General features: G+C 46.0%; 1 protein-coding gene across 23 annotated transcripts in view; it reads left to right on the forward strand.

The window, feature by feature from the left end:
• Nucleotides 1–27,375, forward strand: part of KLC1 (kinesin light chain 1) — a 55,929-nt gene that overhangs the window by 12,007 nt on the left and 16,547 nt on the right. For 9 of the 23 annotated variants that reach the window (XR_014015249.1, XM_081226933.1, XM_081226938.1 and 6 more), the window contains exons 2-13: nucleotides 1,402–1,663; nucleotides 3,768–3,998; nucleotides 7,180–7,258; nucleotides 7,750–7,975; nucleotides 12,299–12,386; nucleotides 12,990–13,091; nucleotides 15,669–15,842; nucleotides 15,999–16,098; nucleotides 20,428–20,477; nucleotides 20,563–20,630; nucleotides 21,951–22,059; nucleotides 25,109–25,243. Coding sequence is in view for 22 of the 23 variants with exons in the window: in XM_081226933.1 (XP_081083059.1) it covers nucleotides 1,403–1,663; nucleotides 3,768–3,998; nucleotides 7,180–7,258; nucleotides 7,750–7,975; nucleotides 12,299–12,386; nucleotides 12,990–13,091; nucleotides 15,669–15,842; nucleotides 15,999–16,098; nucleotides 20,428–20,477; nucleotides 20,563–20,630; nucleotides 21,951–22,059; nucleotides 25,109–25,243 (1,623 nt within the window). In the remaining variant the exon portion in view is untranslated. Of the gene's footprint in view, nucleotides 1–1,401; nucleotides 1,664–3,767; nucleotides 3,999–7,179; nucleotides 7,259–7,749; nucleotides 7,976–12,298; nucleotides 12,387–12,989; nucleotides 13,092–15,668; nucleotides 15,843–15,998; nucleotides 16,099–20,427; nucleotides 20,478–20,562; nucleotides 20,631–21,950; nucleotides 22,060–25,108; nucleotides 25,271–27,375 lie in introns of all 23 variants that reach the window. The other 14 variants (XM_081226936.1, XM_081226918.1, XM_081226935.1 and 11 more) reach the window with 4 other exon arrangements.

The raw sequence follows: 27,375 nt of genomic DNA on the forward strand, positions 1-27,375 counted from the left end.
GACATGAAACTAGAGAGGGTAGTAAAAAGAACTATTGCTTTGTATTAGCCATCATCACCATTTTGCCGATGTTGTTTTATGTGCCCCTTTCCCCTTTCCTTTACCTTCTCACTGTAGTAGTTTAAAACCAGTCCCAGACACCATATGATTTCGTGCTGGTGGCCTCTTGGCTAGTCTGACCCAGTAGGCATGCTCAGCCCTCACTCTCCTGGAGTCTTTTTTTTTTTTTTAATATGTTTTTAAAAATTAATTAATCTATGGCTGCCTTGGGTCTTTGTTGCTGCGTGCGGGCTTTCTCTAGTTGCAGCGAGCGGGGGCTACTCTTCATTGTGGTGCGGGGGCTTCTCATTGAGGTGGCTTCTCTTGTTGTGGAACATGGGCTCTAGGTGCGAGGGCTTCAGAAGTTGTGGCACGCGGGCTCAGTAGTTGTTCTGCGGCATGTGGGATCTTCCCGGACCAGGGCTCAAACCTGTGTCCCCTGTATTGGCAGGCGGATTCTTAACCACTGCGCCACCAGGGAAGCCCGCTCCTGGATTCTTTACAGCACTGGTCATCCTGCTGTGTCACTCTTGTGTCACCAGGCTTCAGTCAGGTGTGGTTCTCCTGCTGCTCTGATTGTTCCCATGCTCCTTTGCTGGTTTCTCCTTTTCCAGCTGTGACCCCTTCTCAAGGCTTTGTCTGGTAAATATGTGACCGAGAATTTACTATCCCTTCTGCATTTCATTAAGGAAAAAAAAAACTTGCAAACATTTAGAGAAGATTTTGTTCATGGAGGCTATGTGTTTTATTTATTTTAAAATTTTATTTTATTTATTTCATTTTTGGCTGCATTGGGTCTTTGTTGCTGCATGCGGGCTTTTCTCTGTTTGTGGAGAGTGGGGTCTACTCTTTGCTGTGGTGCGCGGGCTTCTCATTGTGGTGGCTTCTCTTGTTGCGGAGCACGGGCTCTAGGCCTGCGGGCTTCAGTAGCTGTGGCACATGGGCTAAGTTGTTCGGCGGCATGTGGGATCTTCCCGGACCAGGGCTCGAACCCATGTCCCCTGAATTAGCAGGCGGATTCGTAACCACTGTGCCACGAGGAAGCCCTGCTGTGTGTTTTAGAAATGCCATTTGGATGTTTTGCTGCTTTTCATCTTTGGCATTAATTTCAGTTACTGTCATTCTTTCCGTAAAAAAGAAAATTCACACATAAGCCAGAAAAGTAATTAATTTGGTCTGCAAAGGAAAAACAGAAACAGTACAGAATGTAGTATTTCCAGGTAATAAATCACAATACACATATTTGTTATTCACCTATAAAAATGTTAATTCAAAAGTCTTCACACATGTATCTCGTTAAAGCTGTAACATAAATTAAGCCTCTAATGAGATGTCTATCTTTTTTTTCTTTTTCCATCCTAGAATGTATGACAACATGTCCACAATGGTGTACATAAAGGAAGACAAGTTGGAGAAGCTGACACAGGATGAAATTATTTCTAAGACAAAGCAAGTAATTCAGGGCCTGGAGGCTCTGAAGAATGAGCACAATTCCATTTTACAGAGTTTACTGGAGACACTGAAGTGCTTGAAGAAAGATGACGAGAGTAATCTGGTGGAAGAGAAGTCAAACATGATCCGAAAGTCACTGGAAATGTTGGAGCTTGGCCTGGGTGAGGCACAGGTATAAGAGTCTCAGATACGAGCATGACGCTGACAGTCTGGAAAAGTGGAGGCGTTGTTGGACACGTGAGGGTTGGCGGATGCTTACAGAAGAATGGAAATCAGCGTATATGTGGGTTATGTATGTTACACAAAGGATGATTTGGGCATGGCTAAATTTTAAAAAGTAGAGCGAAAATAGAGGTAACTCTCTGTCAGTTAGGATTTGATTTGGCTGCATACAACAAAAAACAAAAGCAGTGGCTTAAATGTCAGTCATATGTAAAAAAGCACATACTGAGGTGCGCTGTCCCAGGTGGGTACTATAGCTACTACAGTAGCTGTAACCATACTATATAGTTATAGCTACTATTATAGCTGAAACCATACTATAACAACTATAGCATGGTTGTCAGGGGTACCCAGGCCCCTGCCACCTGCTGCACTACACCCCAGTCAGCCTATCTCGTGGGCTAAGGCAGAGTCCCAGCTGCAGCCACGTGACCCCACCCCAGGTCTGCGAGGGGGCAGGAAGGGTGTTAACTCCTTGAAGTGTGCCTGGCACTCTGCTTACACCTCATTGGCCAGAACTGGGTTCTGTGGGCACACCTAGTCGTGAGGCACACTGGGGAATGTTGTCTTGCCCCTTAGAGTTCCAGGTTCTTAAGCCTGAGGAAGAAGGGTGAATGTTGGCCAACAGCTCATAGTCTCTGCAGTACCCCAAGACAAGATTGTCTTATGCACTTGACTAAACCTTTGTTTCTATCTTGCTAGACATAGAGATGAAAAAATTGGAAACATTTAGGTGTGCCCCCCGCCCCCCGCCCCCCCGCCATAACTTTCAGCTTTGCCAACATATTTTAGGTAGAATCAAATACACTAAAAATTGGCTTTTTTTTTTTTTTTTTTTGCGGTGCGCGGGCCTCTCACTGTTGCGGCCTCTCCCGTTGCGGGGCACAGGCTCCGGACGCGCAGGCTCAGCGGCCATGGCTCACGGGCCCAGCCGCTCCGCGGCATGTGGGATCTTCCCGGACTGGGGCACGAACCCGTGTCCCCTGCATTGTCAGGCGGACTCCCAACCACTGCGCCACCAGGGAAGCCCTGGCTTTTTCTTTCTTAGCTTTCGTCTTGTACAGCGAATGAATGAGGCAGAAGTGGGGCTGCTGCGTTACTGGTTCCTGCTTTCACAGAGGAAATCATTCTGTACCAAAGTGTGACGGCCATACCCTGATTTTAGAATTCTTCATTCTAAGCATGTTACAGATTCTAATTGTAGGACTTTGGTTAGTGTGAGTCTCTTATCTTGCAAGTTGTGTTGAAAAGCGATATAGGGGTGAACCTCCTTTTTTAGTTTGGCAGATATTGGGGTTAAAAGAAGAAGGAGGAAAGAGCCCCCACCTTCTAGAGTTTCAGGTTTTAGACCTAGGAGGATAATAAAGAGGGAGGGGCAGGTGCACGGTCTGCAGAGAGAACAGACCAAAGCCGGCTTTCCTCCCCAACTCTTTCAGCCCTTATCCTCCCAGGCAGGCCCGTCCCTGAGACCCATCAGTGCACCCCAGGCAGAGCCCAGTAGGGACCTCCGCTTATGAGTGCGTCAGGGCGTCCTGCCTCTTGGTGCTGGCCACACCACAGAGCCTTCGTCCCTTCCCCTGCAGTGGCGAAGAAGTCTTGTCTGTGTGCCCCGCCCCAGCTCCACCACCAGCTCCTCACAGAGTGACCTGTGCTCTGAACACGTGTGCAGGTGTGTGCATGTGCTCTCACCCGTGGCAAAGGGTCTCTGAGAAATTCTGTTGGTGCCATCTAGATAAAAAGTAAAAAAACGCAGCCTTATCAGTTCAGTAGCTGCCTGTCCATTGCTAGTCCATTCGAGATGCTTTCTAAACAGAAGAAAAGTGCATTTCTCATAGGTGTTTTGAGCATGTGATATTCTTGATCATGCCCTGAATGTAGCCTGTGACTAAAGAAAGGGTGGAAATAGAAGTAAATGGCAAATTGTACTTGTATGTAGTTTGGAGCACGTGTCTGCAGGTGTCAGCTGGAGCTACACCCCAGGACACTTGCGGAGACGGGAGGTGGCGTTTGTTGGGCTGAGTACTGCAGCGCTGTCAGCGTTTCTGCCTGTCTAGGTTATGATGGCTCTGTCAAATCACCTGAACGCCGTCGAGTCGGAGAAGCAGAAGCTGCGTGCGCAGGTTCGTCGTCTGTGCCAGGAGAATCAGTGGCTGCGGGATGAATTGGCCAACACGCAGCAGAAATTGCAGAAGAGTGAGCAGTCTGTGGCTCAACTGGAGGAAGAAAAGAAGCATCTGGAGTTCATGAATCAGCTAAAAAAATACGATGATGACATTTCTCCATCAGTAAGTGGTTCTGCAGGAATGCCGTATTGACAATTACCATGTCATTGTCGGTAGATTGTTTCAGTCAAGCCGGCAGTGTTTTCCTGTCCCCTCCAGCGACTGTGTTTAAACAAGACCAAGGATTAAGGGTCTTGGGACTGAGTCCCTGGGCAAGTCATATAAGTTCTCTCTGGAGTAGTTTTTTCGTATGTGTTTTTTGGAACGATGGTCAGAAAATGTAAAAATACTTGGTAAATATAAAATATATGCAGAGAGGTGCCATTGCCTTCAACGAGGTCTGTTGCAGCTTGAGATCTCCTGAGCATCCTCACCCTTTGCGGTCTGGCTTCCATGCCCATCCCGCTGCTGGAATGCTTTTCCTTTAACAGTGCCCTGATCCAGTCGCCTGAATCCAGACTCGGGACTACCTCTGTAGTTTGTGGTGGATCTTCACTTTCTCTTTGCAAGCCTCTGCCCTGCTCCCAGGACACCATTGGTTCTCCTGCGCCCTCGCTCACGCCTCCTTCTTGGCCTCCTGCGGTTCCTGAATGTTAGGGTTCCCCAAGGATCTTCTGTTGGCTCTCTCTGGATGTTCATCCCAATCTTGATTACTGGTTTTCGTTTTCTGTTTATTTCTGATTCAGTTAACTTTTTTTTTAAAGTAACCTCCTTTATTTTGGAATAATTTTAGATTCACAGAAAAGTCGGAGGTGGGGCCTCTGGGAGGTAGTGTGGATTAGATGCGGTCATGAGGATGGGACCACCATGACGACATTAGTTACACAAAGAGCAAGAGACCCTAGGTCTCTTGACGTGATACTGTAAAGAGAACTCCCACATGCCCTTCACCCAGGTTCCCCTAGTGTTAACATCTTGTATTGCTGTATAACGTGTCTGAGTTAACTTGGGGCACTGTCTGTCTCCAGAATACCGTAGGCTGCATGGCTTAAACAATAGACACTTAATTTCTCCTGGTTCTGGAAGCTGCAAGTCTGAGATGAGGGTGACAGCTAGGTCTAGGTGAGGGCCTTCTTCCTGGTGTGTCTTCATGTGGCCTCCTTGGTGCATTTATGCAAAGAGAGAGAGAGAGGACTAGGGTCTCTTCCTCTTTGTGCAACTAATGTCGTCATGGTGGCCCCATCCTCATGACCGCATCTAATCCACGCTACCTCCCAGAGGCCCCACCTCCAGATATCATCACACTGACCATTAGGGCTTCAACATAGGGATTTGGGGGTGGGGAGGACAAACATTCAGTCCCTAGCAGTACGTTTGTTAAAAGTAAGAAATTAATGTTGCTACATTACTATTAATGAAATTACAGCCTTTCTTTGCATTTCACCAGTCCTTCCATTAGTGTCCCTTTTCTGCTCTAGAATCCAGTCCAGGATTTCACATGGTATTTTGAGCTAACGTTTTTTTAATGCCTGCATAGTTCTAGGCATGTTCACTGCATAATCTGTATACCATTGAGTTCCACATTTGTGTCTCCAGTCTGAGCCCTCATCCTAAGATTGTAGGAACGGTTTTGTGTATTGTACCAGCAGACCTACACTTGCCCTGTGTCTTAGCTTGGGCTACCATAACCAAATACCATAGACTAGGTGGCTTAAACAGCAGATCATTTACTTTCTGGAGGCTGGAGGTCAGATATCAGGGTGCCAGCATGGCTGGTTTCTGGTGAGGACCCTTTTCCCAGCTTGCAGACAGCTGTCCTCTTACTATGTTTGCACATGGCAGGGTGTGGGTGTGGGGGAGGGAGAGCTAGCTCTCTGATGTCTCTTCTTATTATTAGGGCACTAATCCCATCCTGAGGGCCTCACCCTCGTGATTTTATCTAACCTAATTTCCTCTAAATACCATCACACTGGGGGTTAGGGCTTCAACATGATTTTGGGCACAATTAGTCCATAGCACCCTGTTTTATGAGGCATACTGTATTTCTCCCTTGCATCTCTAGGTCAGGAGCAACTGAATGTTCTGATTTAAAAGACATAACTCCTGTAGGTTGCTGTGGGAATAAGAATAGAGAAGTTGATTCACCTGGAAAACTGGATAACATTGAGCAGGGGAAAGCTGGTCTCATAGAATCAGAGACATTTAAAACTTTTTATTTGGAAAACATGTCTAGCTTGGAGAAGAGATACAATGAGCTAACCCTGCCTCCCCTTTTAGGGGGTTTGCATGATAATTTTTCTGCCCCGTTCCTCCTACCGCTGCTGGTGCATTTCCTTAGCATGAGGAGTTCTCCTGTGGGGCCCTGGGCCGGGGTCAGATTCAGGAGACTGAACACAGGCGCAGTGCTTCCTCTCTCCTCTGCAGCCCAGTTTCCATTTTTGCTGATTATCTCAGCAGAGTCCTCGATGACGTTTTTCACTCATTCCAGGATCCAGTTCAGGACCACACGTTGGACATAGTGGTCACGTCCCTTTAGTTATCTTTCATCTGGAACAGGTCCTTTCACAGAAAGAAGAAAGCCTGTCTTTGTCTTTCATGACATTGGTATTCTTGAAGAATACAGGCCAGTTGCTTCATAGATTGTTCGTCAGGTTGGGTTTGTCTGGTGTTTCCTCATGAGTGTGTTTGGATTGTGTGTCCCAGATGGGAATGTTATAAAAGTGACGTGTGCCTCTCAGGTCCCTTCCAGAGGCAGATGGTGTCCGTCTGCGCCAGGGCGGTGCTGAGTTCTCACCTGGTCAAGCTGCTGTCTTTTCTCTCCATCGTGTGGTCGCTCTTTTTACCCGAGGGCTCATCTGTGGGGGACACGAGTCATAGGCTGTCACACTGCTCTTAGGGGTCCTGTGGTGGAGATACTGGGTGGGGAGGGGAGTGTCCAGCCTGCCAGTTCTGCAGTGTTCATAGATTTGCCATTTTAATCATTTGGTTTCCAAATAAAATTTATTTCAAGGGCTTCCCTGCTCTTTGAACTTCTGTAGGACACGGGTGACGACTAAGGCACAGAGATGCCATCGTGATCTGTTCTGCCACTCCTGCCCGGACAAGTACTTTGAGTTCAGTCTAGCAGGCTTTTTATTACTCTTTACTAAACTGATGGATAGACCAAATTGTGGCTAGTCCTATATTTGATCTGAAAAATAAACCATCTTTTCTATTTTTAGTTTAAATGAAATTAGTACCAAAGATTTCCAGTGCAGGATTTCTAGTACTTGTAGGACTGATATTGTCCTGGTTGGTCTTATAGGAGGACAAAGACACCGATTCCACCAAAGAACCTCTGGATGACCTCTTCCCAAATGACGATGATGACCCCGGTCAAGGAAGTAAGTTGGGAGTGGTGGTTAAATGGCAGCATGCAGACGGAGGTGGCGGGTCCTCGTGGGGTGTATTGCTGTCATTAGCAGGCGGTGGCGTGCCTGCAGCCTGCCTCACAGGAGCCCTTGCACACTTGGGCTGCCTCGTGGTTCCCCAGAGAATTGCGAGTCATTTGCTCGCTGGGATCGAGTAACGTGCCGAGCCAGCCCTCGTGAACGGGCACGCACCAGCAGTTCCCACGCGACCTGTGGGTTCTCACAGAGTGGAAGGGCAAAGGAGTCTTCCTGGGGCCAAGAGCAGTCTCACCACACTGTTGGGGCGCGTGCGGCACCCCCAACAAGTTGCTGGCGTTGCCTCTCCTGCGCGGGGAACGCTGGACAGGTTTGGTACAGTGGGGACCACGTGCTGAGCTGGACCAGAGCCAGAGCGGGGAGTGCTAATCAGCTGGTGTCATCGGGTGACTTTCCCTGTCGCCTGAAGTGAGCCCTTCTCTGTGCAGTGCAGCAGCAGCAGAGCAGCGCCGCGGCGGCCGCCCAGCAGGGTGGCTACGAGATCCCCGCGCGGCTGCGCACCCTGCACAACCTGGTCATCCAGTACGCCTCGCAGGGGCGCTACGAGGTCGCCGTGCCCCTCTGCAAGCAGGCCCTGGAGGACCTGGAGAAGACCTCTGGCCATGACCACCCGGATGTGGCCACCATGCTGAACATCTTGGCCTTGGTGTACAGGCTAGTAGTCCTCATTTTATTCTCTTTATTTTACCTAGAGACAACATTTTTAATGAGCTTGCCCTAAAAATACATTTCTGTAAACTGTTATGAGCTACTTTTCCAGCCTTATCATCCATTTGTCTTTAGACAGCCAGGGGTTAAGTTCAAACATTTAGCAAGCTGTCTGGCAAGAGTGTGACCCTGAAGAACGGACGCTGCCTGGGGCTCCCAGGCAGCCTTCCGGGACTAGCCCACAGCACCCTTTGCTCTGGTCAAGCTAAGCTCTTTTGATTTTTTTCCCCACAATACTTGGTATACCAGGCTCCTTCTGCCCACCCTGCCTGCCCGTATCCCCTGCCTTTCTGAGGCCTTGTCAGCTCTCTCCTTTCTGAATGCAGGGCTCCACGTGCCCCTTCCCAAGTTGTGCCCCATAACCCTGTCCCTGCCTCTCTTGCAGCACTTGCCCTGTACTTGGCCTCCGGGTGATTTGAATTTTGTCATCTCTTCTCCCGGGATCCTGGCTCCTTGAAGTTGAGGACCAGGTTGTCTTCTTGTCTCCACCTTGAGTCACTTGAACATGTTTGCTAACTCAGAAGCCTTTGGTGAACTTCCTGAATGGAATTAAATAGTTTGCTTAGGCACTGACTGGGCAGTGGTACGTGGGAGCCCTTTGTCTGCTTCTGTCTTTTAGCCGAATTGACCTGAAGTCGAGCAGGTCGGGGTGTTACTCACATGCAGGACTGGTTTGCTGTGGCCACTCCAGTGTGGTGGGTTTCAGTGAACTGCTCCATTTTTCTTCATTGGTTTGGTTGTTTCAGTTTAGCCAACAGTTTTGATCCAGACGTATGTAAGACTTTGGGCTGGTTCCTGTGAGACCCTAAAGATGAAAACATAATACCTGTTCTCAGGGAGAAACCAGAACGTGGAATTTGAAGTCAGGAGAGTTCAGTTTGTATCTCTGCTAAGTGGCCCCTAGACAGAGGATGTTGTCCAGAGCCCTTAGCTTTTCTGAGCCTCTGAAGGGTTGCAGGGGATGTGAGACATGGTGTTACCTGGCACTGTGAAATAGTCAAATAGCATCATCTAAACCTGTTTCTAAAGGAACTGAGAAGCTTGTTTATAGAGAATAGGCTGGCTATGTTCATATGTAATTATAGAAGCAGGGAGACTGTTGTTAATAAAATAACACAGAAGCGGGAATTCCCTGGCGGTCCAGGAGTTAGGACTCTGCGCTTTCACTGCTGGGGCCAGGGTTCAATCCGTGGTTGGGGAACTGTGATCCCATAAGCCGCTTGGTATGGCCAATAAAGAAAGAAAGTAACCCAGAAGTGTTCATGGAACAGAAAGATGCCTTCCAGCTGAGAGGATTAGGGAAGGCCTAATGGAGGGGTGCGAGCGCTGCGGCCTTGAAGGGTGTGTGGGGGGCAGGCTCCTGCGTCCTGTTTGGCAGTAGTAAGGGATGGGGCTGGAAGGGCTGGGCGCTCTGCAGGTGCCGGGCTTAGAAGAGAGGCTGTGGGGAGCGCACAGGACCTGAGGGGGCTGGAGCCTGGAGGCAGGGCAGCCAGCCGGCAGCAGCTTGGGGCTGGCGGGGATGGAGCTGGGAACCTGAGCAGGGAGGGGGAAAGGAGAGGGAGGGCTCCATGAAGAGAAGAGGAGTAAACTGTCCGGAGAGGGGGGTGATCACCTTCAAGAGCACAGGAAGGAAACTGAGCACTGCCGCGCCACTGCTGCGGCTCGGCTTCCAAAGCAGCATAGCCTTTTCCATGCTGCACAGCACTCTGTTTTACAGGTAGTCCTGACATTTTTTGACAGGTTTCCTGCTGATGGACATTTAGGTTTGCAGGTTTTTACTGTTACGCATTATTGTAAGAATTCCCTAGTCACAGGTATTTGCATTTAAAATCTTGGTAGATTATGCTAAATTTCATTCCAGAAAGGTCTTTAAAAAATTTACGTGCCTACGAAGAGCATGAGAGTTTCTGGCTGATGTTAGATATTTTTATTGTAAATGAGTTAAATACAAAATGTGTGTAGAATGCCACTGGAATTTGTTGTACTTAGGGTGCGTGGTCACACAGATGTCATTGTGCTGGGTGCTGGGAATTCGGTGGCCTCTCCTCAGTCTTGTGTTTTTCCTTCACACTATAGTGTGAGAGTTTACTCATGTCAGCAGAACATTTGAAAAAAGTTAGCAGCTACGTATATATTCATATTCAATATTGTGTCCTAGAGCTGTACCATAACTCTATTTCAACATTTTTCTATTAAGGGACATTTAATTTTAAGCTTTTTGCGGGGGGGCATTAATTTACTGATGAACATCTTTTGCTCAAGTTTTTTTTTTTTTTTTTTTTTTTTTTTGCGGTACGCGGGCCTCTCACTGTTGTGGCCTCTCCCGTTGCGGAGCACAGGCTCCGGACGCACAGGCTCAGCGGCCATGGCTCACGGGCCCAGCCGCTCCGCGGCATGCGGGATCCTCCCAGACTGGGTCACGAACCCGTGTCCCCTGCATCGGCAGGCGGACTCTCAACCACTGCGCCACCAGGGAAGCCCATTTTGCTCAAGTTTTGCTCAGGATTTTGTATTGTTTTAGTGTCAATTTCTAAAGTGGGTTAGAGTATAAACATGATACGCGGGCTTCCCTGGTGGCGCAGTGGTTGACAATCCGCCTGCCAATGCAGGGGACACGGGTCCGATCCCTGGTCTGAGAAGATCCCACATGCAGCAGAGCAACTAAGCCCGTGTGCCACAACTGCTGAGCCTGTGCTCTAGAGTCTGTGAGCCGCAACTATTGAGCCCACATGCCACAACTACTGAGCCCATGTGCCACAACTACTGAAGCCTGTGCACCTAGAGCCCGTGCTCTGCAGCAAGAGAAGCCACTGCAAGGAGAAGCCCGTGCGCCGCAACGAAGAGTAGCCCCCGCCTGCCGCAACTAGAGAAAGCCTGCGTGCAGCAATGAAGACCCAACACAGCCAAAAATAAATAAATAAAATAAATAAATTAAAAACAAAACAAAACATGATACACTTCTTGGTACATGTTGCCCAGCTGCTTTCAGGAAGGTGGTGCCAGTTCACACTCCTCCTCCTCCATCACCAGCCTGGGGATGGGCTGCTTGTCTCTTACTCTTTATTTATTTATTTTTTTCTTACTCTTTATTAATGGAGAAGTGCAGCATTGTGTATTAATTTGTATTCTGTGATTATGTGTTTTTAGTCATTTGTGTCCTTCTGTGAATGTTCTGTTACCTTTTTTTAAAAATATTTATTTATTTATTCATTTATTTTTTGGCTGTGTTGGGTCTTCCTTGCTGCACGCGGGCTTTCTCTAGTTGAGGTGAGCAGGGGCTACTCTTCGTTGTGGTGTGCGGGCTTCTCATTGCAGTGGCTTCTCTTGTTGCGGAGCACGGGCTCTAGGCACGTGGGCTCAGTAGTTGTGGCCCAGGGGCTTAGTTGCTCCTTGGCATGTGGGATCTTCCCGGACCAGGGCTTGAACCTGTGTGCCCAGCATTGGCAGGCAGATTCTTAACCACTGCACCACCAGGGAAGTCCAAAACTTATATACTTGGCCAGAATTAGTGTGCTTCGGAGGATCTGGAAGCCTTATTAACCCTTCCAGTGTTCTGCAGGACAGTCTGGCTTCTGCAAGGCAAAGCCTTGCTGGGCAGCCGTTCTTTCTCAGTTGGGAAGTATGTGTACTCAGTCTCACAAAGTAAATAACTGGTTGCAGCCCCATCATCAGGTAGCACTTAAACCAAGGGGGCTGGGGCTGGAGGTGCTTCTGTCTCCCCACTGTCAGCAGGACCCTTCGCCCCGCCCTGCTCCAGCAGACACTGTGGGGTGCATCCTGGGCTTCTGTTTCACAGGCTTTTCCGTGGCACGTGGCAAATCATTAGCTTCTTAGAGCAGCTCTGTGAGTCACGTCCTTCCTTTTTAGGTGGGCCGACTCTGACTGTGGAGCCCACGTGACGTGCCAGAGCCACGCAGCCGGTAGCTGGCAGAGCTGGGTGCAGACACCGGAATCCGTTCCGTCTGCCTCACCATTCTGGACGGCCTCGCTCACTGTGTGCGGGGTTATGGGGGTAGTATTGTCCCAGTGATCTAGACGGGAGGGCCAGGTTCAAAGCTAATCAGGCCCGACTCCCAGCTCACCTCGCCAGTACCTTTATTGATGGCGTCTTTTTCTCCTACATTAGGAGTGTTTTTAATAGTTTTAATAGCTAACGTCTATTTTTTAATAACTGAAGCTTAACTTTTATTTCTTTAGTTCCAAAATTACATTTTAAAGAGATGTAGTAAGCTGTGTCTATAACACTTAACTGTATGTTTTTCAATTTAGAGACCAGAATAAATACAAAGATGCAGCTAATCTACTGAATGATGCCTTGGCCATCCGTGAAAAAACTTTGGGCAAAGATCATCCTGCGGTTTGTATACTGGTTCTTTCATTCTTTTTATATATTATTTTCCCTAATGTATTTTTATACCCATCTCATTTTAATATTAAACTCAACAGGGAAGATTTAAGAGCTGCCTTTTCACTGGACGGCACAGGTAGGACTTCCCTCACTTAGTACAAGTGGTGAGCTTCAGTGCTGGAGACTCCCATTTAGCAGGTGTCAGTGTGCACTTAAGTTGTTTATCGCCCCACCTCAAATGGATCACGTACGGTGTTTTTTGATCCTAAATCAAATTGCATGTACTTCTGTAAATTTTTTCATAAAGATTTTGTATCTATTAAAATCTGGTCAGATTTGCATATAGATCTATTTTGGTTGGCTTTGTGGCTTTCAGTGAAATTAAAAAAAAAATCAAGATCCTGTTGATGTTGATTTGTTAATATTCTGCAGTGTTACTTTATGCATCTGTCTGTAGACGGTGAGATTGCTCTTTCGCCTCTAAGTGGGGTCATGTTCCTTCATCCGGCTGAGAGCTCTTCCCTGCACATACTGGGCGTGATGAGTGTGTGATGTCTCCCGTCCCCTCCACTGCTGTCGTTTACTGTTCTTCGCGGTTCCCTGTGTTGGTAGGTGGCAGCAACTCTGAATAACCTCGCAGTGCTTTACGGCAAAAGAGGAAAGTACAAAGAAGCTGAGCCGCTGTGTAAACGAGCTCTGGAGATCAGAGAAAAGGTGCGACTGAGACGGTTCTCCTTGAGATGCTGTGTTTTATGCTTTTAAATAACTCACTTTTTTTTTTTAATAACTCACTTTTAAGCTTTGAGATAGGACCACTGTGATATATCATTACTGACCATTTACTGAAAATAAGCTCTTCAGTCAGGTGGGCAGCCCCAAACGCAGCCAGATGGGCCCATACACATGGGAGTTTAGGAGGAGTGGAGCCTTGAGTCTGCATGCCCTCCCAGCCTGAGGCCTGGAAATGATTCAACTGAAGAAGGAATTTCTCAGGCCTGTAGGTGGAAGGCACGGGGGCATTTCATTGACAGTTGGGCCCGTGCCTGTCAAGAAGAAAAACATTAAAATTTTAAAAATGAGGTCAACAAATACGCTTATGAAACTGAAGAAAATGAATAATTGTTTTTGAGAACTAAAGAACAACTCAGAGCTATAGATTAAGTCAATGTCATGGATAGGTCTTATCAGCTAATACAGTTGATAGTAATTAGGTGTTTTTAAATGTAACTTGTTAATGTCAGCAGTGCTCTGTATGACCGTGTATTCAAATGTTAGAGACTTGGCAGGTCCACGCCATGATTTTTTTTGAAGGTTATTTTATGACATATAGGTTTGTTTATTTGTTTGTTTTTGGCTGCATTAGGTCTTGTTGCTGCGTGTGGGCTTTCTCTAGTTGCGGCGAGCAGGGTGTGCAGGCTTCTCGTTGCGGTGGCTTCTCTTGTCGTGGAGCACAGGCTGTTGGCGCGCAGGCTTCAGTAGTTGCAGCATGTGGGCTCAGTAGCTGTGGCTCACGGGCTGTAGAGCGCAGCCTCAGTAGTTGTGGCGCACGGACTTAGTTGCTCTGTGACGTGTGAGATCTTCCCGGAGCAGGGATTGAACCCGTGTCCCCTGCATTGGCAGGCGGATTCCCAACCACTGTGCCACCAGGGGAGTCCAATGCCATGATACTTTAATTTGACTTTTTGTGTCATTATTTACCATTGATACTGAGCAATCTCATTTAATTTTGAGTCATATGGCAAGGACTTGGGAAAGGGAAGATGAAAAGGGGCTAATTACCACATTATGCAGGTAAAGTTTTGTCCATGTTGCCATCTGCATAATATTTACAAAATAAAATCGTTTTTATTTTATTTTTTATTTATTCACTGAGATTTTGAGTGGGCTGGGGTTAAAATCAGGGAGAACCACAAACGTATCAAGTTGAGGATTATGAACTATAGATGATGATCAGATTCATTCATATATATTTGCTCTTTCATTCAGTCATGTAGCCAACATTTATTGAGGACTTGGAGGCTCCCTGCTTGGTTAGAGTTGGTGATTTCAAATTAGACACAGTCCTTTCCCTGGGAACACAGTGCAGTAGGCAGACCTTGGGAATGCATGTGCCTTGGCTTCTAGCCTAGGGCTCAGGGAGCACATAGAGCAGGGGCTTCTCCAGGTACAGGGCTGGGACTGCACTGGGCATGGCCTCCCACAAACGGCCAGTGTTGGAGCTGAGTCTCAAGAACTGAGGTCAGAGCTTCCCAGGCAGGGAGAGGTAAGGAATGCAGAGGGGATGGAGAGGCAGCCTGCCTCATTGGGGACTGTGTAGGTAAAGGCACAAGGTGAGAGACTGGATGGCTGGCTCAGGTCCTGAGGAAGCAGTGTAGTGTTTAGTTGTCCATCTGTGTGCCAGCACCGTCCTAGGTGCTGAGAGGACATTACATCCAGACATTGAGACAAGGCATTTGCACACTGAGGCTTACATCTTAACGGGTGAGAGTCAGGCGATAAAGGACTAAATAGATAAATAAGATAGTTTTGGGTAGTGATACTTACAAAGAAAGAAAAAAAAACAGGTGATTTGCTTGTGAGTAAACTGGGTGGGGATGGGCTGAGGGCTCCCTTAAATTGGATATAAGGAGGTCCTCTCTGAGGGGACCTGTAAAGAGACCTGAAAGATGAGTTGTTTAGTGGGGGGTGGGGAGCAGGGCAGTGCTGGGAGAAGAGTGTTGGGCGTCTGGGACAGTAAGTTCAAGTTCGAAGAGCCCTGAGGTGAAGTTTGAAATGCGAGGGAAGTGGTTTGGGATGCTCAGAGAATCTGGGTCTGAATGTGAAGGGATACGTAGGATGTGAATTGAAGAATTGGAAGTTTCCTTTGAAGGCTGTTCTGTGCAGGAATAAGTGTAATGTAGTTAGACTCAGAAGGGCCAGGTGTAAGTTCAGGCACTTCAAAGACTGGGTGGTCATATTAAACAGCCTTTATAAAACCCAGTTTCCTCATCTTCAAACTGTGCATAGTATTACCTACCATGTAGGATTATTATAAGAATTAAAGACACTAAAGCACGTGAAGGAAATCAGCATAGTCGTCCCCTCCCCCCAAGAATAAGGAGTTCAACAAATTCTGGTTAAGTTATTTTTATTATTGCATGGGGAGCCATTTAAACATCATAAGCCTGGAAGCAAGGCACAGTCGTATTTATGTTTAGAAAGCGCCTTCTCATGATAGGGTAGAGAATGGATCGGATGGTACCGTGTGAAACAAATAATAAGTGTTTCTAATACACTATTTTTTATTCCCAGGTTTTGGGAAAGGATCACCCTGATGTTGCCAAGCAGTTAAATAACCTGGCCTTACTGTGCCAGAACCAGGGCAAGTACGAGGAAGTGGAGTATTACTACCAGAGAGCCCTCGAGATCTACCAGACGAAGCTGGGGCCCGATGACCCCAACGTGGCCAAAACGAAAAACAACCTGGTACGCTGACAGACGTTGACAGAGGTGCAACTCTGTAGATAGAGCCAGATGACTTTCCTCCTGAAATCTGAACTCTGTCTCATAGTTTAACCTATAAATAAGAACGTATGCTTCACTTACGTATGAAGAATAGTAAGTACTTTGTTTTATTTTAAGGCATCCTGCTATCTGAAGCAAGGAAAATTCAAGCAAGCAGAAACACTGTACAAAGAGATTCTCACTCGCGCACATGAAAGGGAGTTTGGTTCTGTAGATGGTAAGAAATGTACTTTTGTTTCTAAGCAGATGCAGTTGCAGGATGCGTTAAACATAGTGATCTCCATGAAGCAAAAGGATAAAAAAAAATAGTGATTTCCAGCTTGAACTTGGTAATACCCAAGTCATCACAGTATTTTCAAGACAGAATTTAATTTGAATTTTAGAAATGATTTTCCATGGAGCGCTTTTTGGAGCGGACGTGACCCGGTCTGAGTGAGTGCCCATCAGCTCATCATTCATCATCCAGGGACCGTGGTGAACCCTGCGTACCTGCCCTGGCATTACCGATAATGGAGTCATGCAGCCTGTGGTCAGGGTGATGGGCCACACTACCCTCACCGGAGTCCACACGTGCTTTAGGCACAACCTAGATGCACTGGCTCCAGAAAGCCTTCCTGGAGTCATTAATGCTTTCTAGAATTGCTCTGTAATACAGTGGTTCTCAAAGTGCCGGCAGGAACCAGCAGTTTCAGCACCACCTGGGACCTGTCAGAAATGCAGATTCTCGACCCATCCCAGGCCTGCTGGATTGTTTGACGGCCTTACGGAGCTAAGGCCTGTCTGTCTCCTTTGTATTCCTTAAAGTATTGTAGGTGCTTAATATTAACATTTTATAAGATTTTAATTGCTCAGTAAAACAGTATTTGTGTGTTACGTGAGGCATCTTCCCCCCTTTACTACCTATTACATAAGGATTTCAGAATGTGAACAGTTGTTACTAGTGTGTGGGAAACCTTAGAATTCGTGGGGAAGAAGGTTTTGATTAATAAGTATTTTCTTCTATAGAGAGTTTCTAGAAACTACTTTTGAAAAATCTTTGAAAAGTGTATTAGTTTTTCTCTGTTAACAAGTGGAGCAGTAAATCTCTTACTATCAGAAGATGGTAATGCCTCAGGCCCATCATTTTGAAAATGGATTCTGTTTGCAGTTGTGCCAGGATTGGGTAACAGCCCACCTCCCTGGACTTGTGCAGTTCACAGGGAACTTTCATGTCCTCCTCTAACTGTAGAGGCCTTGCTGGTTTTCTGTTGATTCCAGGCCATCTTCTTAGTGCTTCTTTAAAAAAATTTTACTCTTGGGGAAGACTTGTTTCCTTGCGATTTGCTAGCTTCTTTCTACTAAAAATAGTAACATGAAGTCCAGTTAATTGGGTTCTAGCTAAAAGCAGTTTTTCTGTACTTGGATTTATCCTCCACACAAATGTTAAAACGTAGGACAGAAAAACATTTTTTCTTTAGGCAAGGTGCACGTGTGTCCTGGTTTGCTGTCGGGGCGTGGCTTTCAGGTCACAGGGCCTTCTTGGCTACCGTGCAACATTGAAACCCATGACCTGGTTTGTTGTCAGGAAATCTAGTTCTCTTAACTGTGGTGGATTCTTGTCTGTTCTAACAATAGGGTTAGATTAGTACATAAAGCTAAAACTGCAGTAAATAACAGTGTTACTAAGCTTTAAATACTGCTCACTCTTTTTTTTTTAATAATTGTGATATACAATTATTTTTCGAGTTAAACAGTTGTACCAGCACCACTAACTGAATAATCCTTCCATTCCCCCCACTCATTCGTAAGGTCATATTCTACATTCTTTATCAAGTCAAGGGTTTTGTTGCTGGGGGTCGTGGTAGTGGTGGTGGTGGTGGTGGTTCTCCTGCTGGACCGTTCATCTCCATTCATGCAGGTACTGATTCTTGTGCCAGTTGCACATCTTCTTGGCTGCTGTGGTTTGCAGTGAGGCGGGGTGGGGGTGAAGTGAGATATGTGATATGACAAAGTCTGTAAGTGCTTCCTTTTTAAAACTTCCCTGGCTAGTCTCACCGTTGTTTTTTTTTTTAAATTGACGTATAGTTGATTTACAATGTTGTTAATTAGTGCTGTACAACAAAGTGATTCAGTTCTATATGTACGTCCTTTTTTATATTCTTCTGCATTATGGTTTATCATAGGATGCCTAATATAGTTCCCTGTGCTGTACAGGAGGACCTTGTTGTTTATTCATTCTGTATATAATAGCTTGCATCTGCTAACCCCAAACTCCCATTCCACTCCTCCCCCACCCCCCTTCCCTTTGGCAACCACCAGTCTGTTCTCTATGTCTGTGAGTCTGTTTCTGTTTCATAGATAGGTTCCTTTGAGTCATACTTTAGATTCCACATATGAGTGGTATCATATGGTATATGTCTTTGTCTGACTTACTTCACTTAGTATGATAAGCTCCAGTTGCATCCATGTTGCTGCAAATGGCATTATTTCGTTCTTTTTTGTGGCTGAGTAGTATTCCATTGTATATGTGTACCACATCTCCTTTATCCATTCATCTGTTGATGGACATTTAGGTTGTTTCCATGTCTTGGCTATTGTGAATAGTGCTGCTATGAACATAGGGGTGCATGTATCTTTTTGAATTACAGTTTTGTCTGGATATATGCCCAGGAGTGGGATTGCTGGATCATACGGTAATTCTATTTTTAGTTTTCTGAGGAACTTCCATACTGTTTTCTATAGTGGCTGCATCAATTTACATTCCCACCAACAGTGTAAGAGGGTCCCTTTTTCTGTACCTTCTCCAGCATTTGTTATTTGCAGACTTTTTGATGATGGCCATTCTGACTGCTGTGAGGTGATACCTCATTGTAGTTTTGATTTGCATTTCTCTAATGATTAGTGATGTTGAGCAGCTTTTCTTGTGACTGTTAGCCATCTGTATGTCTTCTTTGGAGAAATGTCTATTTAGGTCTTCTGCCCATTTTTTGATAGGGTTGTTTGTTTTTTGTTGTTGTTGAGTGGGAGCTGTTTGTATATTTTGGAAATTAAGCCCTTGTCAGTTGCATCATTTGCAAATATTTTCTCCCATTCCGTAAGTTGTCTTTTCATTATGTTATGGTTTCCTTTGCTATGCAGATGTTCACTCTTTTAAAACCAGTATTTAAAACTAGTTTCATTCTTCTCCTATGACATGCCAAATAATCCTAAGAATAGTTAACCACATTCTAGTCTTCTAGTTAAAAACAGTTTAAATGTGTACTCTTATTTAATATTCTCAACAGTCCTGTGAAGTGGGTCACACATTACTCCATTTTAGGAGCGAGGACCCTGCAGGCTAAGCGACTCACCCAGGATGGGTAGCTGATGAGTGGTTGGACTGGGTGGGAGCACAGATCTTATTCTCCAGAAACCTCAAAAATAAGTGAAGAGACGGGATCATGAAAATCACCTATAATTTCATCATCTTTTAATTTTTTTAGTGTCTTTCCTTCCTTTTTTGCCTATTGATTTGCATAATTGAAACCACACTTTATATATAATCATGTATACTGCTTATTTTCCTTTATACTTGTAGCTTAAGCATTTTTCATGTCATAAAAGTGTTTTCATAACCTTCGCTTTTTAAAAAAATTTATTTATTTATTTGTTTTTATTTTTGGCTGCATTGGGTCTTCTTTGCTGTGCTTGGGCTTTCTCTGGTTGCCGTGAGCGGGGGCTACTCTTCGTTGCAGTGTGCAGGCTTCTCATTGTCGTGGCTTCTCTTGTTGCAGAGCACAGGCTCTAGGTGCGTGGGCTTCAGTAGTTGTGGCACACGGGCTCAGTAGTTGTGACCACGGGCTCAGCAGTTGTGGCTCACGGGCTCTAGAGTGCAGCCTCAGTAGTTGTGGCACATGGGCTTAGTTGCTCTGCAGCATGTGGGATCTTCCCAGGCCAGGGCTCAAACCCATGTCCCTTGCATTGGCAGGCAGATTCTTAACTACTGTGCCACCAGGGAAGCCCATAACCTTCACTTTTAAGACTGCTTATCCTCCATGATGTGGGTGCATTAGTTGGAAGCTTTGGATGAGTGTGTTATGTGTCAGTGTTCTCAAAAGTGAAGAAAATTTTAAAGGAATATTGATTTGTAGTTTTTCCATTTTTGCTCCCAACATCTTAATATTATTTCTTAGACTTTTGTTTAATGTTAGTTGTTCAAATTCTGAATAGTCCCAAGTGTTACATGAGGGTTCTAGCATTAAAAGTTTCCTTATAGGAACCCTAGCATTTGTCTGTGTTTTTGATCGTTGCCTACCCTGTCTAGGTAGGTACCTGTGATTCCATGTCTTCTGTTTTCAGAGCTGCATGTGAATGGCCATTTCCTACTGGTTTCTTGTGGTCTGGTTCTGTCTTCATAGTCTTTATTCTCCATTGTGAAACCTTGTCTGTCCATGATGTGAAAAGTAATATCTGAGAAGGATCATATGGAAAACAAAACAGAAACCTTGCAGTTGCTGAAACTTGACAACTTCCACTTTGTGGGCTCTGTTATGCTTCAGTTTACAGTATGTTATTTTTTCTTCCCTAGATGAAAATAAACCCATTTGGATGCATGCTGAGGAAAGAGAAGAATGCAAAGTAAGGACATACTATTTCGAGAGATTCTAAATTGAATATATTGCTTAAGATAATTATTCACTTGAAATTATTTGCTATAATTTAGGGAAAGCAAAAGGATGGGACTTCTTTTGGAGAGTATGGTGGCTGGTACAAAGCCTGCAAAGTTGACAGGTACGTCTGCTTAACTGAAAAACAGAGACACAGCTGTGGAAGGTGCTAATGCTTCAAAGGTAGCTTGTAAATAACCGAGTATGTAAGTTTCTTAAAGTGGGGTGGTTGCACAGTCCCTGATTTTCCCCAAATTCCAATGAAAACTCCGTAACTTTGTAAATGAGGTAATTCATGTACACAAAACCCACTGTAATATGGGTCACATGGGTAAAATATTGGTTCTGTTCATTAATGCTGTGTCTAAGGCTAACTACCAAATCGCAGAAGAGATGACTAAATATAGAGACACAACATTTCAGGTGGCCATAGAGCAAACTCACGGGAAACAGGCCAGCAGACGTGCAAAAGCCAGCACTTTGCAGGTGTGTCCAGGTGCACACCCCAGTCTCTCCCGCAGCCCTCAGGGCCTCTGTGTCTGCGGAGGGTTGTGTGAGCTCCTTCACCAGCAGCCCGTGAGCCTGTGCAGATGCCCGTTTCCTCTTCTGACTGCAACACCTTTCCTGCAGTCTTTTTCCTATTTTAACTTTTGCTCACCCTTTAAGACTTAGTTTACCAGTCTTCTATTTCAGAAAAACTCTCTGAACCCCTAGTTTGGAACAAGTACTCCTTCTTGGGGTTCCCCATAGCACTTAGCATAACTTCTGAATTGCATGTGCTTTGTTTCTCCCAATACTCTGTAAATTGTCTCAAAGACATGGAGTATATAGCTTCCTTATTTCTAAAGCGCCTGTCATCAGTAAGAAAAAAATCTCTTAAAGTATATCTGTACTAAAATGAGCTAGATTTATTACTCGTTTCTTAGTAAGAGTGCTCTTTGAGGAGTGCAGAAACACTGTCTGTGTCCACACTGTTGGTTCATCCTTTCGCACACACAGCCGTCATTCTGTGGCTCAGATCTCACTGGTGATGAGTTTTGGATTCACTTGGCTTCCCCTCTACTTGTAGAGGGAGGGGGGAAGGTAGATAGCAGCATTGAAACGTGTGTCCTCTTTACTACCTGGCACAGTCAGCTCTGCCCCCGAGGGGGGAAGCCTGATGGTCACTGGACAGACCCAGAATAGACATTTCTGTTGAGACTGCCCGGTGGTCTGGAAGGAACACAGGGGCGTGTCCCATCAGCCACAGGGCTCAGTGCGGTAGGCAGGGGATGCTTGACACAGAAGAGCCTTTTAGAGTTTTACAGTTAAAAAAAAGTACCATAGAAATTTAAATAATTTTAGCCAAACATAAGTCTCTTTGTCCTTTAGATTATGTGCTGTTGATAGTGGTTGCTCTAAAACTTATATTTTATAGTTTTGTATATCATATGCTTTCTTACAGTCCAACTGTTACAACTACTTTAAAAAACCTTGGGGCACTTTACAGACGTCAAGGCAAATTTGAAGCTGCAGAAACATTGGAAGAAGCAGCCATGAGGTCACGTAAACAGGTCAGTCAAAAACCTTCTGTTTTTAATTTAGCCTTCCGTTTTTAACTTTGAGTTTAATGATTCTCTTTTACAAGACTTATTGAAACCTTGATTTAGAAATGGAAAATGTTTACTGTTTTAGTTTGTACAAATAAAATTACATTGTTCAAGCGACAATATAATGTAAATACATGGTAAATATGACACCAAAAGCACGAGCAACAAAAGCAAAAGTCAGTCAGTTAGATTCACCAAAATTAGAAACATTTGTGCATTCAAGGACACTATCAAGAAAATGAAAAGACTCACAGAATGGGTGGACATATTTGCAAATCACATCTCTGAGGAGGTCTAGTGTCCAGAATGTATAAAGACAAAAGGACCACCTAATTAAAAAACGAACACAGGACCTGAATAGACATTTCTCTGAAGATGCTACACAACTGCCAACAAGCACATGGAAGGACGCTCAACATCATGAGTCATCAGGGGAACGCAAATGAAAACCACAGCGAGGCGCCACCTCACACCCACTGGGTTGGCTGGGATTCAGCAACAAAACAGAAATAGCAAGTGTCGAGGAGGAGGTGTAGAGACGGGAGCCCTTGTGCACTGCTGGTGGGGATGCAGAACGGTGCAGCTTCTGTAGAGAACAGTTTGGGTGTTCATCCAAAAGAGAAGCATAGAGCTCCTATCTGACCCTGCAAGTCCACTCCTAGGTATACACTGGAGAGAATGGAACGCAGGTACTCAAAACAAATACAGCCGATTCTCGTTATTCATGGTACTTATGTTCTATAAAGTTGCTCTGAACACTGAATTAGCAAGTACTGAACCACTGTTTCTAGGGAGATACAGAGTTACGTTCCTGGGAGCCTCTGGTCACATTTACTTCAACCGATCAATACGTAACCTTGTTTTAGGTGTGTTTCTGTTTAAAGACACCTTATTTAGTATATGTTGTTGATTCATTAGCATCGAATTATGGCCAGCAGCACTGTAACTTGTGCCTGAAGAGAACTTACCTTTCTCCATAAGGCACACCCCAGCCTTCCTGCGCTTAGGAACACCAGAGGACACTTGAGCACCGCTCTCAGGGGCCGTTTTAAACAGTGAAACCACTGACCGAAATGCGGAAAACATGGCACCGGATGATTTAGACTGGGGGAGGGAGGATGCTTGCTTACAGTATAAGGTGAAACAAGAAAGCAGAGTGTCACCTTGTTCGATCTTAGCTGGGGACGTGCGCGTCGGGTGACTCCAAGTTTTCTCCACTTTGTGTGTCTGTGAATGACCCTGAAAGCACTGCGAGTGTTGATTTTAGGATTACAGATACATTTTGGCCAGTAGGTGGATTAGCAGATATGGCCTCCGTAAGTGATGAGGATTGACTGCGCTTGTGCACGTACGTTCGTGGCAGCATTACTCTCAGTAGGCTGAACGGACAGACAGACGTGCTCGTCGGTGGATGAGTGGGTACACGAGGTGGTATATCCATGTGATGGAATACTGCTTGGCAGTAAGGACCACCGCAGCGCCTTCCTTCATCAGCTGGGGCAGGTTAGCTGTGCTGAAGCTCAGCTGTGAGGAACATACAGTGGAAAGGCGGGGTTCTTGCCCTTCAATTACCAGTTCTAGAGCAAGGAGGTAATGTATTCCTGTGTATGTGTATAATGCCTATAAAGATGGCAGGTTTTGTTTTCTGTTTTTAGGGCTGGAGGGACAGGTGTGGCTTTTTCCCCTGAATGGTGTATATGTAGCCTATTCTGCAGTTGTTGGTTTATAGCCACCTTTTGGCTGGGATTAAAGTTGCCCATAGGTACCTGAGAACTTTTTCCTTCAGGAGACTCTGTGCAGAGGGGTTCGAGAAGGCCCAGTGTAGTGTTGTCAGTGGTGCTCTCCTAGCCTGTGCCCTGCAGGAACCCCTTTCTTGAGTCCTGTCGTCCTTCCCAGGTCTTCTGACTCTGAGGGGCTACTGTTCAGGGGAGGGTGCCCTGGGTGCAGGCGGCGTGGGATTCTGGCCCGACTGGGGGTGGTCCGTGGTGCTCCTTCATCACCGGGCTTTGCTGTAAACCAGTGCCAGATAGTGTTCATCCAGCCGGTGGTGTCTAGAGTCAGGAGCTGTAGATGTTTAGAGAAAGGGGTGTTGCTAGTGCTTTGTTGAGAGCAGCCCCTCCTGCGCCTGGGAGGGCCACGGCCCGCTCCACTGTGGAGGTCGCCGCAGCACATGGTCTGTTTGGGTGTTGTGCCCCCCTGGGGAGGAAACCCTCAGGGTCAGCGAAGGGGCAGTATTTGCAGGGGCAGCTGTTCGGGTTGGGATTCCATGTGGAATAAAACATGCTGCACCTGCTCATCAGATGGTGCTGTAACGCACATGGAGAACGTTTGCTGCTGGGTGTTGATCCGGTTATGTGTTCACTCAGATGTGCGTGGGGTGATCGTCGAGAAGGCAGGCGGGCGCTTGCTGCTGCCCGTCGCTCTGCGCAGTAGGGAAGTTTGCTGTTAAAACGCCTGTTGTTAAATTAGTGGCTAATTTTAAAAAATGTTATACCGGGAACAAAGTAATCCGTGAGTTTTCAACCATGTACTTATTTTGGAGGCATGGAACACCAGGCACTTAATGTTAAAGTGTCAAAAACTGGGCACTTTCCCAGCGTCTCACCATGAAACTTCCAAACATAGAGCAAAGTTGGGAGGATTTTATACCCGTGTACCGCCTCCTAGATTCAGTCACGAGCATCTCTCCCATCTATCCATCCTTCAGTTCTTTTTTTGTTTCGATGCCTTTCAAAGTTGTATACCTCAGTACACTTCCTTTTAAATACTTCAGCGTGCACATCATAACCTGGAGCTCAGTAGTTGTTTATAATTTTTTAACATTTGAGGTAAAATTTACATATGGTGAAATGCACAAGTCTTAAGTGTACATTCCTGAGAATCACTGTTCTGATTTTTCCCTCCAATGTTTAAGAACATTTTTTCCCCTAATATACATTTAGTTATCTTAGAAATCCCCAATAAAACTTAAGTGCTGATGGATCAAACCCTTTTCCCCCTGCCTGGCTCGCAGGGTCTTGACAATGCTCACAAACAGAGGGTAGCTGAAGTGCTGAATGACCCTGAGAACACGGAGAAGCGGAGAAGCCGCGAGAGCCTCAGCGTGGATGTGGTCAAGTACGAGAGCGGCCCTGACGGAGGGGAGGAAGTGAGTATGAGCGTAGAGTGGAACGGGGTAAGTACAGTACACAGCGCGTGCTCAGCCTGTGCTGCGAGGCCCCGGGCGGCAGCCTGGGCTGTCTCCCACCGGGAGTGCTTTCTGGCATCTCCTGGCTTAACTGCTAGACAGCCTACTTTTCTCAAATTAAGTACAAATTAAGCTTTTTGTAAGTTCTTCTGCTAACACTGAAGTCTGTTATTTGTTTGAAGTAGTAATTTTCTTCTTTTTAGGAATCCATGAAAGCTGTTTGGCTTAACTTTGAGCACTTAAATGCTGATTGAGTGTCCTGGTTTTTAAAGCATAATTCATAATTTGGTTTTATTTTAATATTAGGATTAGTGTGGCAGATAACTAACTTGCTTTTTTAACTTACCCATTTTCATTGCTAACTTCAGTGCTCCTAATTTCACTGACGAGGCTGCTGTAGATTTTGTTAGAATTAATTTAAATACTTCCAAGGAAAAGGGTGATTCAGACAGAACTCGTCTGTAGAAGAGAACAGGTCAGGAGTGAGAATGTTAGGGTGGCTGCTCTTCATGTCCCAGCTCAGTCCATGGAGGGCCCAGCGGCTCACCGCTCTCCATGGTTACCTGCCGGAGGCTTTTGGGTCCCGAGCATGTGCCTCTATTAGAAACATGTCACCTCCATGGCCAGGCTGTGCCTCTGCCTCTGTGGAAGTTCTTACCACTGCTGTTTCTCCAGTATTGCCTTCTGGACATTTTCTTTCTAGTGAATTTTTGTAACACGTGGGTAATTTTTTTGTACATTGAGCTGGTGTCTTTGGAATTCTGCTTTTATGGGGGAGGGTTGAATGCAGGATTAGCTTTAATGCATTCAGGTGCAGTGTTGATTTTTTTGAAGTCACGTAATGCAATTTGATTAGTTGTAATTGTGCAGATGTTTTGCCAAATGGTAGTTTGGGGCTTTCTTATAGTCTATCTTTTTGAATCTATTTATTCTTTGGGATTTTCTACAGCTGTAGCAATTTGGTAAGGGTCAGCACTCTAGCTGACATTTTATACAGAATGTTGTTGGCCAAGCTTTAAGGGAGAGCGTCTCTTTCGGCCGTCTTTACCTGGCAGCTCCCTTGCTTTGGTTTTCCTGTGCCAAGACAACCAATCAGCATCTGCTTTGACCACTCACCCTGTCGGGCAGTCGCCCAAAGCGAAATGAGGGCGGCTCTGCCCTACTCGTGTCCGTGTCCAGCCCGCACTGTGTACTGTACTCTCCCCGAGGTGGCTGCTGTCTGCGTGCTCTGTGTAGGAGGCCCTCCTTCCGCTGGTCTCCAGGAGCCAGGGGGCAGGGTTTGATCCTTCAGAATGAAGTTCTGGAGGAGCTTTCTCTTGAGACAGTATTTCTAGGTCAATCTTTCTATGAAATCACGTGAAAATAAAATTATTGACATCTCAGAGTTCTATTACTGTCTTCAAGACTGAGACTCGGGGGTGAGGGAGAGCTGCTCTCATTCCTCCGTGGAGGGGTGGGTGGGCAGGCGTCACGGTGCGGTGGGCAGAGGTGGGACCCCGCCCCCCAGTTCCTGCTCTCTGCCCTTCACCTCACATTTCCTCTCTCACTGTGGACATGCTGTCACTCAGGACACACACACACGCTGGGTGCTGGATACCTTTTTACTTGACTTTTAGACACTAGCGACTCTGCATCTTTGACAGAATCCACCCCAGGGTGCTTCGCCTGGGCTGGATCCAGTTGACTGAAAGAATCTAGACTGCAGGTCATCCAGTGCAGCGGTTCCTAAACTCACTTTGAGCAGCAGAAGGAGCCATCCCTTCAGATGGGTCTTACGTGAAGCAGTGAGTCAATAGAGCCCTGCTTGGGTTAACCAGGGAGGGACAGGTGAGAGCTGGCGTCTGAGGCCACGGCTCAGACCAGCACCGCCCGCCCCGCAACGGGGGGCCTTGGCTCTCAGGCTGGTTTCCTTCGGAAGCTCTGAGGTTCTGAGAGGTTAGTGCTGCTCTCCCAGCACTTGACTTGAGTTTTATTTTCAAAGCATACATTTATGTTTTAAAAGGAGACAGGAAAGGCAGTGTGCACCCTTAGGTGGTGTTTGGTTTTTTTTTTTTTAACATCTTTTTTGGAGTATAATTGCTTTACAGTGTTGT

The sequence above is a fragment of the Mesoplodon bidens genome, assembly GCF_964165515.1.
Source record: "Mesoplodon bidens genome assembly, chromosome: 3".
Classification (NCBI taxonomy): domain Eukaryota; kingdom Metazoa; phylum Chordata; class Mammalia; order Artiodactyla; family Ziphiidae; genus Mesoplodon; species Mesoplodon bidens.